Below are 16,008 nucleotides of genomic sequence, written 5' to 3' on the forward strand. Positions count from 1 at the left end.
ATTTGGGGAATGTTGCTCACCTAATTATCTCTATAAAGTATCAGCAAAGACAGTATATCCTTGGCAATCCCAAAGCCAACCCAAACCTAGATCTTCCTCCTAATGGTTTCCCTTCCTCCACATACTGGGCCGCAGTTCTTGCCAAGGCCACTAAGCCTGTCCCAAGTCTTGTGTTCAAATCATGTGCTAGGTTTGTGACAAGCTCCCAGGTTGGAGCTTCCAGTTTGTCCCAGGTCCCCACAGTGCTACAGAAGACCAGTAGGGGGAGACATTAGCACGTAGGTACGCCTGTTGGGGTCCGACCACGAGAGTGGGTCGGAGTGGGAGGGTCTGAGCTATGGGATGGAGCCAAAGTTATAAGCAAGGAAGCGAGGAGGGGCGGGAAGAATGGGCGAGGGCTGGGAGACAAAGACCCAGATGGCGAGGCCGGGAGGGGCTGGAGTCTGGTGTTTTGGGGCCAGGACGCCCGCTTTTGCTTTTTCAAAAAGCGTCCACCCCGTGCCTTTGACTCTTCGCCTTCCAGGTGTCTTTCTTTATCGAGGTACTCTCTCACTCTCTCATCCCAGCTGGCCTATTCCGGGGCCTTGCCTGCGACCTCGGACAGGACACGACGCCAAATTTGGGTTCCTGGGTCCCACAAGGCTCTCCCCTAAAGCTGAGATTCCGAAGGCCCAGTCCCCAGGGGCAAAGAACTCACCTCCCACCCACCTCCATCCCGTACTTGTAATTGACCTCTCTCAGTCTCCATTACCTAACGCTATCCGTATGTTTAGGACTCCAGGTCCAAGTGCAAGCAGACACTGCATTGCTAGGGCAGGAGAAACGACCACCAGAACTCTACATGAGATGGGACCAAGAGCAAACAGGCTGTTTTTGCCACAGAGAGGGGCACAGAGCACGACTTCAGGGCTCCTGCGTAAAGAGAATGGAAGTACTTTCACGGGATACTTGTGACAGGGCCTGTGTGGCCCAGGTCAGTGGGCCAGAGTGTTGACTAGGCGCGCGGGAGGAGGGCAGGCCAACAGCCCTTGAGGAGCTCCAACTTCCCACGGGCTGCGCGCTCTGGGAACGGGACTATACCGGACCCACCCCTAACCGCAGGAGCCACACTCCGAGATTGGTGCCATCGCTAGCACGGCGTCCTTAAGAGCTCCCAGAAGCCCCGCCCCCTTCCTGTTCTGGGGGCGTGGTACGGGACGAGGACCCCCGAGACGGAGCTTACTATTGGCTAAGAGGAGTAGGGTTGGCCTTGCGTTCGCCTGAGCAGGGGAGTAGACAGCTCAGCGGCAGCCGAAGGGAGTCTATGCGCGCTGGACAGCAGTGGTAGTTGTGTGAGGCTCGCACTGGCCGCAGACCTTCGGGCGCAATCGCTGGGGAGCTAGGAGTCGGCGAAGGGGCTGCGGGGCTACCCGGCGGAGGCTTCAGAATAGAAAACTGATGGAACTGGCTCGCTCGACTGCGTCTTCCCGCTCTTCTAAGTACACTGAACGGGGGCCCCACTGAAGTAGAAGCTGTCGGGGGGCGCGAAGCCCAGAGTCCCAGTGTGGCCTGGAGGAACAGAGACCGTGCCAGGGCGACCCAGCCGGGAGCCCCCGGATTGAGCTCGTGTTGTGGGGAGACTCCCATTTCTTCCGAGGGGCGTCGATCCCGAGACGGTCGAGGCGTCGGGGCGGCCACCGAGTCTTCAGTGGGGAGACCCAGTCAGGGAGAGGGCGCGCAGTCTCGAACAGTCTCCGGGAGCCAAGCGGAATCGGGCCGGATCACCCGGGGGCGCAGAGCCCCCGTCGCCCCTCGTGCGGCGGAGAGACCAAGGGAACGAGCCATCGGAGGCCGCGGCCCATGCCCAGGTTGGGGACAGCTGCCCAGTGAGTCCTCCTGGCCCGCCGGGCGGAGAAGAGCGACACCGAAGCCGGCGGGAGGGGAGCACTTCAAGGCCAGCGACTGCGGAGGATGGGCGCCTGAGCGGTTCAGAGCGCAGCGCAGCACGGGAAGGCGAGGCCAGTTTGCTGAGGAGGCCCCAGGGGATCCCAAGTGCAGCCTGCACCCGGGAAGATGGCCCGGCCTGGGCAGCGTTGGCTCGGCAAGTGGCTTGTGGCGATGGTCGTGTTGGCACTGTGCCGGTTTGCCACGCCGTTGGCCAAGAACCTGGAGCCCGTGTCCTGGAGCTCCCTCAACCCCAAGTGAGTAACTTATTGGCTCTGATCCCTGGGGGTGGGAGGCACTCCTGCAGGGTGAGGCCACGCGCCCCCGAGTGCGTGTGGGGAGGTGTTCCGAGGAAGAGCTGTACCCCATTTTGTCTCTGTCGTTTTCGTGTGTGTTTTCCTGCGGGCGGGCGGAGCAGGGTGCGGCGGGGTGGGGTGGGGGCACTCGGCTGGGTTGTGACCCCTTGGCTTCCCCGCCTTCTCCTCCGCACGTCCCGGATCAAGTCGGGATGGTCGCGCCAGGCGGAGCTGGGAGTCCCGGCGCTCGAGGGCGCACCCGAGAGCTGGGTGGGGGAGAGAACGCATTCCCCTATGGGGCCCTTGGGAACGTGGCGGTTTTCGCCGAGAGCCGCTCGAGGGCTAGCGTGACCTGGGTGGGGGCGAGGCCAGAACTCAGGTTCCTCGTTTGTTTAGCTGTGAAAGGACCACAGCGCGGGACACCGAGCTTGGGGTGGGTGGCAGCTCCTGTATCCCCATTCGGGCTTCTCCCATTTTCATTTCTCTTTCTTCCCTGTTTGCCTCTCTAGCTTTTCGCTTTGCCGTCTCTTCTAGCCCCTCTTTTCTCCCTGCCGGGCCATGGAAGGGCGGGCGTCGCTCCCAGGCTCACAAAGGCGGCGGGTGGAGAGGGGCGGAGTGGGAGAGGTATCTGGGAGGGGGTGGTTTCGATCCAGCGCCTGTCGGGGGTCTAATGGAGCCGGTGGCAGAGCTTCGAGAGCCGGCCCAGGCAGAGAGTGGCGTCCGAGCTGGCGAGGGAGGTGGGTGGGGGTCGAAGGATTCCTGCTCAAGCGGGTCCCGTTGCCCCCCCCCCCCCACCCTATGTCCCTCAGATTGGGAAGCTATGCTTAGCTTTTCCCAAGGGGTTAGGGAGGTAGCTATGTAGAGAAGATCCTTTCTTTTCTTCCTCCTCCTTCCCCCTTCACAATTCCCCCTACCCCAAACAACACACACACCTTTTAGGGCGGTGGTTCAGTGGTTTCTAGGCTGTTAGTGAAGAGTCGCTGGGGCTGTGTGATGACCTCTGGACCTTTTACTCTTCTGGCATTCAGGACTGGGGTTGAAATCCAGGGTCAAGATTGCTCTTCCTGTTTTGTGGAGGTCCCAGCAATGTGCAGACACCCCTACTTAGTGGGAAAATGGGGGGCTTTGGCCTGCCCTCTATGCTCTCTGATGTTTGTATCCGGAATCCCTGTCCACTCTCATGGGCTCCCCGCTAACTTCCCCGGGCTCCTGCCTCCCTTGGCCTCTTAGGTTCCAGGGACAGTGCGTCTCTTAGCCCTGGAGTGGAAGAAATCAGCTTCTCTAGTTCTATTTTCCTTGGGTTAAGGTAGAGTCCTATTTACTGGTTTGTGGGATGGTTAAAACAAGGTCAGTGTGAGGGTTTGGGAAAGAGAACAAGGTACAAGGAAAGGGATTGACAAGAATTTCTCCCCCACCTAGAAGCCAACCTGGGTGCAGAGCTCTCCTAACAGCAGGGATTCAAGATAGTCTGGGGACCCCTGAGCTAAATAGGGGAAAGGTTCTGAAGAGCCCAGTTCCATCATGTAAGGGTGGAGGCTGGAAATGCTCTCTCTTGAACCAGGATAGCTGAAATCCGCCTGGGGTAGCCCATTATAGGGGCTCATGGGAGTGACCTAATTGCTCTCTCCGGTCTCTAACCAGAGATAGCATGCAGCTCCACAGCTGGAAAGGAGCCCTCCTGCAGAGTTGGGGGGGGGGGAGCTGGGAGAAACAAGATCTCTCTGAGCTTCTCCGTTTTTGTGTTCTGAGCCTTTAGTTCTCTGGACCAGTTTATAGGTTTTTGAGTTCTGCCCACGCCACCATCCACTTCAAGCTGAGGGCAGGCATCCTTGAGGGGGTGGTAAGGTGGGGGGGTGGCTGAGGACTCAGTAGGACCTGCACAAATTCTATCCCATAATTGAACAGATCCTGAGAATGGTGGGGGACTGATCTTGGCACCCCTGCACACACACACACACTCCCAGTTCCATCTATGCCCAAGGGTCTGTGTGTGTTGGCACATGGGGGATGGGCAGGAGGACAGGAGGGAGGCACTGCCCTCAGCTCCACTCAAGCTCTGGGGGCTGCCTCTCCCACCGCGCCCAACCCTCCAGGCTGCCACAGCCTTTCAACTAAACAGTCTTTCTCTGTCTCTCCCTCTTTGCCTCCTGCCCGAGTTCTCCCTCTCAGGTCTGTGTCTGGTTTGCCCTCTCACACCCTCTGTGAGCTGTGCTCACCTCCCCTCTCCAGCTAGGTTCGCCTGCTCTCCCTCTTTCTCACACTCCCTCTCACTCTTAGTCACTCTCTGCCTCTTTTTCTCAAGTCCTTTTGTTTCTCGCACATGCCCGTGCTCTCCCTCACAGGCTCATTTTCTCTCTTCCCTCCCCTCTTCCTCCCTGCTTTTGGTCTCTTTACTCAGCCTTGTCAGGAGCTGGCACCCCCACCCCACCCCTCAAATCTCCCAGTGCCTATAAACCTTGCTTAATTGCTTCCTTCTTGGGAAAAAAATCAAAATAAAGAAGTGATGGGGCTGGGGGTATGTTTCCAGGTTCCAGGGTGCGTGCAGCCCAGTCCTGACTGGAAGAGGGGAGCTGGAAGGGCCGGCTTAAGACTTCCAGCTTCTTTCCCAAATCCGTGCTGGGGTCTTTGAATGGGTAGCATTAGCTTCTGCCTCTTCGGCCCCTCCTGTCAGATTACCCTGATGAACAGAGGTTGGGGAAGCAGGTTTAGTCCCACTAGAGGTTGGGAGAAACCAGAATGAATGCATGTGCTTGGGTGGGTTGGGGGCTGTGATGGAAGGTCCCAGAACAGCCCCCTCCCCCAACTTCTTCCCCTGAGAGCTTGGGGCAGCCGGTAGGCCTCACACTTGAGTCCTCAGCCAAGTCCAGCTGCTGCAGTTCAGTCTCTCAGTCCCATTCTGACCCCTTCCTGCCCCCCACTCAGGTTGCCCCACCTCCAGGGAGTGGGAATGTGCCTGAGATCACATTACACCTTCCCTATAAGGGGGTGGGGGTGGGGGGTTCAGCTTGGTGTCCAGGACCCTTGACTCTATCCAACATGGGTGGGGGCAGCTGCAGACCCTAACCCAGGCTTGCCTGCCACAAGCCAAAGTGTTGGTCCCAGCCCCCTCACAGCTGTTCCAGCTCACAGTCCTGGGGAGGCCAGCTCAGGGGGCCCCTTTCCAGGGTGGCTGACCTCTCCTACTCTGTGGCTGATTGGCCACAGGTGGGGGCCTGAGAGTGATGGGAACCCAGCAGCTCCTAAAGTTTCCTGTTCCCCTTCCTCCCCACCCCCACCCCAGGCAGCCAGGCCAGGGCAAGAAGGGCCTGTGAGGCTGGGATTCAGGCTAAATTGAGGGTTCCCTGTATCCCCTCAGGTTCTTTGTTGCCTCATCAGCTCAGGTGAATGGGGACGGCCAGGCCGTGGATAGTACTCTTTTCTGGGGTTTGGACTGTGGAGGAGGTGGGCCAGCCAGGAGGCAGCTTATTGCCATGAGAACACCAGGTTTGGGGGAGGGTACACTCCATGATTATCAGGGGAGCTGTGGTGGGATGCTTACCAGCCACATTCTGGGTTCCTTGCCTTGTGTACCATAACCCACTCCTCCTGGGTGTGTTTTCATAGTGGTCATTTGTGGTGGGGGTGCTAGCAGCCAGGAACATAAGCCGTAAATGGTACTGTGCTTGGCAATGCTAACTAACAGGCAGCACCTTGCTATTTACAAAGCATCCTCATATGTAAATATTATTGGTTGTTCCCAACCGCCCTGGGAAGTAGGAATTGTCCCCATTTCCAGATGAGAAGGCATATGCCTGGAACAGGGAAATGAATTGTCTGAACTCAGTCTGCTTATAGTGGGTAGAGCTTGCTGTATGCCATTCTTTCCATGCCATCCTGCTATACCTTGGAATCTAGGAGAGATAGGAATTCAAGGTGGGGTTTGGAAAGAGGTGCCATCTCCCTGCCCCTCTTACTTCACAGATGTGCGTGCATCTGTCCTCATGACTCAGGCCCTGCCTGCATCAGATGAGCAGTGCTCTGGCTTCCTCATTTGATTTTGCTAGGTCTACCAGCAGCCTTGCTTGGGTGACCTGAACTAGAGGCAGCCAACTCACTGCCTGGCACTCTCCCTCCTGAGTGCTGAATCTCACCTTTGGTTCCTCTCTGGGCCGGGAATCTCACTTCCTCTCAGGGATCCCCTAGAAAGCAGACAGGGAAGGGCATGTTAAGCCCCCAATGGGCCCTAGTGTTAGCCTGGTGGGGCAGAGGGGAGAGCGTAGTCCCATGTAGGTGGGGAGGGTGACCCTCTGGGACTCTCCTGGCCTCCCTACCTCCGACAGTGCTGCGTGTGTGCCAGGACCCAGCTGCTGTTCCTGCCCACCCACGCCTGGGCGGGCACTGCTGGGACATGCCAGGCCTGCTCCTGCTGCCTTGGGGGCTGGGTGGAGCTGGGGGAATGAAAGAGGAGCCTTTAATTTGGGGGCTCCCCACCCTTGCTGGGATGAGAGCAGACTTGAGCTCTGGCTTGGGGTCTGTCCTCTGCTCGTCCTGCCACTCTGTGGGTGCAGGCATAGTGGTGCTGGGGTCACCAAATCAAAGCTGTGTCTAGAGTCTTAACCAGACTTGCGCTAGCATGGCCAGGGACCACGCTCTCCCAATCTCTGACCACAGGTTCCTAGAGCCTGTGGGAAGGGTGAGAGAGAAGAAAATGTAGATGTGGTGGAACATGGGCACCTTTCTGGGCATGACACCCACATCTGCAAGCTAGCCCCACCGTAGACTGTATGTGTTTGGGTGGAGAGGGGCTCAGCTGGACAAAAGAAACAGGAGGACAGTTGGCCTCTGACCAGGCTACTGCCCCAGACTCTTCAGGCTTCTCGAACGGCAGGATTCTGATTAGCAGTCATGGTGGCCCTTCTCAGCTCAGTAGAAAGGCTGAGAGACAAACGGGCTAGGGTAGAAGGAAGAAGTAGGCTATAAGACAGGAGCTGGAATGGCCTCCTTCAAGTCCCTTTACTCCCTGGGGTGGCTCACTGGGGTCCTGGGGCTATCAGAAGCTAAAGAGGGAAGGCCTCAGGGGTTACCATGGCGACCTGCTTTAGGCTTCCTGCTGGGCCTTGTCAATCCCCTTATTTTCCAGAAAAGGGCTTTGTCTAGGGGTGGCCCCAGGCAAGAAAGCTTGGCTTGATAATGGGGGAGTAGTAGTTTTTGAAAAGTGGGGGATAAAGAGTTTAACTTGGGGACAATCTCTTCCTCCAACTCTCTTGCCCCTATTCCTAACCTGATATGTATGAGGAAAGATGAGCAGGGTCCTTCCTATACAGTATGGCTAGTGTTGTAAGCTGACTTCAGGTTTCACTCTCACTGGCTACATGCCCACCTTGGCAAGGTCCCCTTGCCACTTTCCTGGGCTTCTCAAAGGCCAAGAAGCAGTTTTCCTGGTGGTACAGAAGATGCTGAAAAGGCACCATTATGGGGGATCAGGGTCAGGGAAGGCAGGTCTCCTCAGGGTCTTCTCCCTTCTTCACTTTAGGAGAAGGTGAGTTTCCCCTCTGCAGCTGCCAGGCAAATTAACTAATGAATATTTATGAAGTCTTCTCTGAGGTTGAGGAGTCTGAGGGGTGTTAGGGGCAATAGTCCTCTTTTCTTCCCCTTCCCCCATCCACTATATAGACATCTGCTACCTCAATGTGTCTGGATTCAAGGGATAACCCCAAGTAGCTGGAAGCCCTGTGTTTCGCTTCTGGAGCTCCAGAGCCTGAGTGGCCACAGATGTGCTCAGAACACATAAGACTCCCTGGTGAGGAGGCCCAAGTGGTCCAAGTGGTTAGGTCCAAGTGGTTAGGAAGGTGAGCTGGCCCGTACCCCCCATTTGCATGTCCTCTGTGTACCTGCTGTCACCTCCATGTAGGGTCTTGTTGAGGTGCAGCTGTACAGGGATTCAGCCAATGTTTCAGGTCTTCTTAGACCCCCTAGGGGTCAACATCCTGGGTGAGGTTAGCCTCCTCTGGTTGCCTTTGAGAACTTCTCTTCAATAGGAATGTTCAATTGATCACTCCCTCCCTCCCATGAGGAGCCTGGACTCTGTGGGTCTTAAAGGTTCTTCTGGTGCTAAGAAGTTAGAAGTTGTCTAATCCTGCTGTCTGGATGGAACCAGTGTGAGGATTGGAAAATGAAAAATGCCTTGGGAGTCATAGGGGGTCTGGTGAAACTTCTCAGCCTTTTGTGGTTAATGGGGTGAGGATGTGTCCTCTCAAATGTTTGTATGGGCCTTCATCCCATCCCCACCTCCTTTCTGGCCCTCTGGAGTGCAGTAAAGCTAGATACTAAGGGAAAGACCTTCTCATTGTGGTTTTTGCCGACCTGTACAGCAAAATGGCATGTCCCAGCTTGTTGAATCCTCCTTTAACATCGAGGGAGGGCTGTCTTTCTTCATCTACTTGGTCTAGACTCACCTCCTGGGGTATCATTTCCCTCCCTTGAGTGAGGGCACTGTGCAACCACTAGGCACTCATACCTTGTGCTCCCCACTGTGGTATGGGCCTCCAGGAAGTGGAGCCATGCTTTTCCACTGTGAGCTTTGTTCTCTTGAAGCACTGCTTTCAACCCTTCATTGTCCTTACTAGAAAGTCTGTCTCCAGTGGGAGGAACCCCACACTGTTTGTTGTGACCCTCAAGGCCTTTCACCCTGGTTCCAGCTGAGCTTATCGGCCTCCTCTTCTGCTTCTCTCTACCAGTTGTGGGGCCAATCACTGGCCTGGGGTTTGTGTCCCAGCCACTCTTGTCCATTCTTTCTCTGTGTTAACTTCTAATTCCTTACCCAGGACCCACTTTCATTCTGCTCCTTCTGAGGAACCATCTTAGACCATCCTGTCAGATGAACTGTCTCCTTCCTCTCCCTGCCTCCAGCTCTTGCCATTTGAACCACCCTCCTCCCACATAACCTGCAGATAGCCTTGTCTCGTCTATTGCCAAAGCATGGACCATTTTTACTTTTCTGACCTACAGCAGACAGTAAAATCCTTGAGGATGGAGCCATAACTCCTCTTCCTATTTCCCCTCACCTGCTGAAAAAACCGCAAGACTGGCCTCATAGGTACTTGCTGTTAATCTGGCCTCCTGCCTCTTGGCAAACTAGACTGTTTCTAAGCAGGAGTCAAACACGTTGAGTGCCTACTGTGTGCTAGGCACTCTGCATGCACCATTGCATCCCCTCCACAATCCCAGGAGGGTAGGGTTCTTACCTCTGCCAGTTTATAAGTGAGGAAATGGAAACTCAGGGAGATCAGGTAGCTCATCCAAGGTTGCAGAGCTCGGAAGGGGCATGTCTGTCTGATTCCAAAGTCTGTCTGCTTCTTCCTTGCTACATACTATTGCCTTGTTTCCAGCTCCAGCCTGCCCAGGCTCAGAAATGGCCAAGATAGCACCACCATTTTGCTGTGTGCTTAGGCAAGGACACTGATATGAATAGATGGCCCTGGGCAGTTGCTCTCTCCCTGCTATTCCCTGTGCCTGGCCTTCAGGATTAGAAGAGGAACCTGGCTCAGAAGGCATTTGTCCATCTCCCTCAGGATCTGGAACAGAGGCAGTGTGAGATGGGTAGATTAGAACACAGATGTGTGAAGTTCCTGGGGCCCTATCTTATATAATCTGTTGTCCCTGCTTGGGCCCCGTCTCCCCTCCCTCTGTTCTTTTAGGACTGAGACTGGTCAAGTTTGGGGACTCACATTCTTGCATTACAGGAGTTGAATCAGTCCCCTATAAGACACTGGGCTGTAGGAGTGGGAGGTGGGGAGAGCTATGTGGAATTGCTCCTGGCCAGAGACTATGCCCATCACCCTTGGTTCCAGGTGATGCCTATTCATATCTCCTCCTCATGCCCAAGATTAGCAAGGATGGCAGAGAAGGTATGGGTCCCAGATAGGTTGAGCTCCCCCAGTTGTTTTCTGGGAGCTGCAGGGGTGGTGGCTAAGGCATGTGTGGGCTTGTTTGTGTGTATGTGTGTGTGTGTATGTGTATGTGTACGCGTGCATGTGCACAACATGTTTGTGTGCACACACATGCATGTGTGGTAGGGAGATGGTAGCAGTGGCTCTGAAGGAATGTGTGTGATGGGGGCGGGAAGAGGACAGGGCTGCCACCTCCAGGCAGCCCAAGCCTCACACCATTGGCCACATCAGCCCCCTGTGGAAATGCCACATTAGGACAAAGGGCTCCCCCAGCTACGCAGTGCCCCACCCTACCAAGCAGTCAAAGCCTGGCAGCCTTGCCCATGGGCCACCCCTTCCACACCCTGCTGGCAGTGTGATTCTCTCTCTGCACCCTCAGCCTAAGGATGGAGGGAGGACAGAATGCCTATTCTTGCCATCTCCACCCAGTAGGCTCAGCCTGGCCCCTCATTGTTTGTGCCCTTGATTCTGGAGATGGTCCGGGACCCCTGACCCTGAGGCTGACCATCTCTTCCCTTCTGGGCAGATTCCTGAGTGGGAAGGGCCTGGTGATCTACCCAAAGATTGGAGACAAGCTGGACATCATCTGCCCCCGAGCAGAAGCAGGGCGGCCCTATGAGTACTACAAGCTGTACCTGGTGCGGCCTGAGCAGGCAGCTGCTTGCAGCACTGTGCTTGACCCCAACGTGCTGGTCACCTGCAATAGGCCAGAGCAGGAAATCCGCTTCACCATTAAGTTCCAGGAGTTCAGCCCCAACTACATGGGCCTGGAGTTTAAGAAGCACCATGATTACTACATTACCTGTGAGTCTCTTCCCGTCATATGGTTCTCTCTTATCTAGGAGCTTTCTAAGTAGTACAGTGAGATAGCACACAGGCCACCTTGATCTGGGTTCCCTCTGAAGACTGGCATGCTCTCCTTCCAGCCTGGCCTTGGAATTCTGGCCCTAACATTCACCAAGAGGATGGCTGCCAGCTCACCTTGGCTCTAGGAGTTGGCTGGGAGAGGACTCCACTTTGTGGTGCTCTCTCTTATTTCTTTGGCCTACCTAAGATATAATCTTGGGAGTGACAGAGTTGGAAGAACCCTTTGGGATCAGCTGGCTGTCCCGACTTTCTCTTCATGGGAAACTGGCCCCAAGAAGTGAAGGAGCTTCCTGCCCTGATATCACTCATGGAGTTAGGGGCAGGATTGGGACTCTAACCCAGTTCACCTGACTGGATTCCTTCTAGTCTGTATAGAACCCTCCCTCATGATTCCAGTTCTGACTGTTTTGCCTCTGAGTGAGATCACACAATGAGAAGATACTGAGAAAGAAGGGCTAAGCCCTGGTGATATTAAAGGAGCAGCACCCTTGGGGGAAGGCCTAGTTTCTGATGTGGCCTGAGCTGGGCCAGCTACTCTGTTCCCAGTGAGAGGGAGATAAGTAGAAAGGTTCACTGCTTGCCACTCCCCAATTCCCAGTTCTGTTCTCATGGGCTAAGATAGCACTAGGATTTCTAGGTAATGAGGGTAGACCTTCCTTTCCCCCTGACTTCTCTGGCCTCTTGCTACAGCTACATCCAATGGGAGTTTGGAGGGACTGGAAAACCGGGAGGGAGGTGTGTGCCGTACACGCACCATGAAGATCGTCATGAAGGTTGGGCAAGGTGAGTGCCCAGTCATAACAGATGTCTCTGTCTGGGTATGGATGTGTTTGGGAGTAGGGGAGGGGCAATGGGGTTAGAGTATCTGAGGTCTGATATACAGGCCATTGTTGGCCCATGCTAAATGAGCCCATGCTAGATGATGGAGGCATGTATGCTAGTGGGGTCCCCCATCAACCTGTGCTCTCCACACTCCCAGACCCCAATGCTGTGACACCTGAGCAGCTGACCACCAGCCGGCCAAGCAAGGAGGCAGATAACACTATCAAGATGGCCACACAGGCCCCCAGTGGTCGGGGCTCCCTGGGTGACTCTGATGGCAAGCATGGTGAGTGTATAGGTGTCTCCCAAAGGGCAGAACCCATTGCTTAGCTACCTTTTCAGGCCCTGTCTCTGAAGCGAGGCAGAACAGGGCCCTGGGACCCCTGGCTGACCATTTCTCCCCTCCCTTCTCCTTCCTCAGAGACTGTGAACCAGGAAGAGAAGAGTGGCCCAGGTGCGAGTGGAGGTGGCAGTGGAGACCCTGACAGCTTCTTCAACTCCAAGGTGGCATTGTTTGCGGCTGTTGGTGCTGGTTGCGTCATCTTCCTGCTCATCATCATCTTCCTGACAGTTCTGCTACTAAAGCTGCGCAAGCGGCATCGCAAGCACACCCAACAGCGGGCACCCGCCCTCTCACTCAGTACCCTGGCCAGTCCCAAGGGGGGCAGTGGCACGGCGGGCACCGAGCCCAGCGACATCATCATCCCCTTACGGACTACAGAAAACAACTACTGCCCCCACTATGAGAAGGTGAGTGGGGACTACGGGCACCCCGTCTACATCGTCCAGGAGATGCCACCCCAGAGCCCAGCGAACATCTACTACAAGGTCTGAGAGCCCAGTGCAGCCTCGGGCCTGAGGGACAGTCAGCCAGGACTGCACCTCTCCTTTCTCCCCCACACTCCCTCCCCTTACCAGCTGTGCCCACCTTTGTATTTAGTTTTGTAGTTTCTTGGCTTTTATAATCCCCCTTTTGCCCTGCCCCCTGGGCTTCGGAGGGGGGTGCTTTTGCCCCCAGCCACCATGCTCTTGTGCCTTCCCCCTCTGGCCAGGCCTCTGGGCTCTGCAGGGGCACCCCTTCTTGGAGGGCAGGGTTGGATGCTGATGGACAGCAGGCAGGAAGATGCCCCCCTGGCCCTGCCCCCCACCCCCTTTCCCCCTTCCCAGGACTGTTTGTCTGCTATCATCACTGTTTTTAATGTTTTTTGTGTTCATTTTTTAGCTGTCAACTCATTTGCATCTGTTTTTTAAAGAAAATGGAAAAATGGAAAATGCAGTCCCTCCTTAGGCTTTCTGAGCCAGGCCCAGCTCAGTTTAAGGGAACTGGGGCAAGATGTGGCCAGCCAGGAAGCATAGGATGGCATTTCTTTTAAAAACTCCTTGGTATTTTGGGGAGGGGTGGCAGGCCAGAGCTCTTCTTGCCCATGAGGGAAGATGAGAGTGCCAATGGGCCAAGTGTTTCACTCTGTCCTCCTGACCCTCCTTCTACAAAGCTGATCTTGGGAATGGGGTAGTGGCTGCCACCCTTCCACCAAAAAAAAAAAAAATCTCTTCCTTGTGGGATTCTTGGGCATCTCCTGCCTCCCTCACTCTCACGGTAATTAACGTCTTAATTGGCTGTTGCCTGGGGAACAGGAGAGCTGCTGCAGGCAGATGACCTCATGGGGGTGGAGGGAGGTAAGGTGCCCAGGTGGCTATTTGCCCTGCAGATCTGGGAGTTCCCCCTCCCCCTCCCCGCCCTGTTCTCTCCTCACCTTTGGCATCCTTTGGCCCGGTGGGGAAACAGAGGCCCAGGGCAGAGACCTAAGCGGGTATAAGGCCAGGTGGTCTGCTCCTTTTCTGGGCTCTAGCACAAGTGGGTGCCCCCCTCAACCCAGCTTCCACTGGCCCCTCCAATCTTGGGCTGGGGCCTGGAAAGAGGAAGAGGCTGCCCAGGGCTGGGCCAGCATGCCGTGCACTTTGACCCCGGCTCCTTGCCAGCACGGCTGCTAACAGACTGCCACTTGAGTGCGCCTTGCAGGTGCTCCCAGAGTGGCCATGGAAGGAGCTGGGCCTTACACCATCCACCTCCACACTGCCTCCTGGCCAGCTGCCCACCCTAGTGCCAGGTGGGAGAGGGAGCGGAACAGCCATCCCCTTCCAGGTGGCAGTTGGAAGGGTTTTTTGTTTTTGTTTCTGTTGCCATTTGTGTAAATACTAGTCTTTTTGGAAAAAATAATGTAAAGATGTTTTGTATAAACTCTGAATTATTTTCTTGTTGCTTTTTTCTTAGAAAAAATGAGAACTAAAAAAAAAATTAACCACATGGAGAACTGGGTGTAAAATTGTGTCATGATGTTGTGGAATGAAGTGTGAGTGAGTATGTGAGTGTGTGTGTGAGTGTGTGTGTGTTTGTCTGTGTGTGTGAGACAGAGAGAGACAGAGAGATTCCCTGTGCCCAAACCACTGAAGATCTGGGCAGGTATAAGAAGAGGGTGGCTTTCCTAGTGGAACAAGATGTTTCAATTGTCCTGTGCCTTTCCTCTTCTGCCCGCAGGATCCTCTGCCCTCTTGTTCTGCTGGAGCCTGTAACAATTTCTCCCTGTCTATCCTGTCACCTCTGTGGCATAGGCCGTGAGCATCTGCCCAGTCTGTCATTAGGCTCAGCTAGAGAGAATTGATGGGGGAGGAGGTGTTCCCATGGGGACCTGGGTGTGTCTGCAAGTACTGCCACCACCTGGCTGGAGCTACATCTGGAACCTGCTGTCAGGCCCAGCCCTGCCCTGCCTCAAGACACCTAAAGGTGGATAGAAATAACTTCCTAAGAGCTGGCCCTCACTTGTGGCCCATTGGGTACTGAGGTTTCAGGCTGCCCAGTTCACTTCGTAGCCAGAAGATTCTTCCTCTCTTGTCTCCAGAGCTGGGCCACACCAGAACCCTCACCATGGCATACTTAGGAGCTTCTGGCTAGCAGTTGAAGCCCTCGAGCTAGAGCACCCCTGAGCACTCAGTTCCCCTGAAGGCTCGTGGTCCAGGAGTGTGGCAAGGGCCCTGAAGAGGGTTTGGCCTCAGTCCCGCAACAGAGATGCATACTGGCAGGGCCTGGGGCCTTCCCACTCCAGTCTGAGGGGATTCCCTGTTGAGATGGCTAAGGCAGATGTCAGAAGTGGAGGCCATGTGAGATCCCACTAGCTAGAAATGTGTAACAAGGCACTAGAGGAAAGGAGAAAGAGGAAGGAAGGCGGGGCGGGGGGGTTGGTTAGTGATCCAGAACAAGAAGCCTCAGAGAAGCAGCCAAGGAGCAGGCAGGGCTATGAGGGAATTGGGAAGCACATGGAGAAGCAAGGGGGAGGAGAGCCACGGGACCTGTAGGGCGAAGGGAAGGGAGGCTGGGCCCGGCTGGGGTGCTCCTGGAGCCAGCTGGGGCAGAGGCTGTTTATTTGGTTTCTCATTAACCAAAGGAAGTGCCTGGATCAGATGGGGCCTCTGCTACTTGAGTGACTGCCCAGAGTGGGGCCCTCAGCCTGGCTTGGTGGTCTTTAACCAGGACTGGTTCAGGCCAGGTTGATATCTCTGAGGTGGAGCCTGACCAGGGTTGGGTGAGCTGTCCCTTACTCCTATAACTGAGTGTCCTTGGGTGGTCCTCCACCCCGCCCAAGATATCAGCTACCCTCACCCTGTCGGTGGGGGGTTGAGTTCCTGGGAGCCCCTTGGGAGTAGCTGTGGGAGTATGAAGTAAAAATCTGTGGGGGAGAGCAGAGGAAAGTATGGGGCAGTCTCCAACAGCCCAGGTTTGTGACTGCCTATTCTTACTTGCCCTGGCCTGGGTGCTGTGACTGGTGCTGGTGTGAGCTCAGTATCCAAGCCATGCTGGCCACACAGTGGTGCTCAGTAGCTCCTTGTGGCAGAGTGTCCTTTACCTGGCCAGTGCCTGCCACTTTTTTCAAACACTTATCTTACACACACTATGTCATTGAGTCTCGTAAACTTCCTGTGAGGGTGGACAGTGAGGAATTTTGGCCTCATATTTGAGATGAGGAAACTGAGACCCTGTGAGGGGCAGTAACTTACCCAAGAACACACATCAAGTTATCCAGAGCACTAGGATTGGAGCCCAGGCCTTTTTCTATACCACAAGCAAATAAAAGTTTCTTGATGGTGATTCTCCTTTTCCCCACACCCCTGTTCCTTGT

General features: G+C 55.2%; 1 protein-coding gene across 1 annotated transcript; it reads left to right on the forward strand.

The window, feature by feature from the left end:
- The first annotated feature begins 1,235 nt into the window (after nucleotides 1-1,235).
- Nucleotides 1,236-14,087, forward strand: EFNB1 (ephrin B1). The gene is made up of 5 exons (XM_043570212.1): nucleotides 1,236-2,180; nucleotides 10,674-10,951; nucleotides 11,705-11,797; nucleotides 11,994-12,122; nucleotides 12,258-14,087. Exons 1-5 carry the CDS (start codon nucleotides 2,053-2,055, stop codon nucleotides 12,668-12,670), a joined length of 1,041 nt encoding a protein of 346 aa, XP_043426147.1. The 5' UTR covers nucleotides 1,236-2,052; the 3' UTR covers nucleotides 12,671-14,087.
- The last annotated feature ends 1,921 nt before the right edge of the window (nucleotides 14,088-16,008 follow it).

This window comes from Prionailurus bengalensis, chromosome X (genome assembly GCF_016509475.1).
Source record: "Prionailurus bengalensis isolate Pbe53 chromosome X, Fcat_Pben_1.1_paternal_pri, whole genome shotgun sequence".
NCBI classification, from domain to species: domain Eukaryota; kingdom Metazoa; phylum Chordata; class Mammalia; order Carnivora; family Felidae; genus Prionailurus; species Prionailurus bengalensis.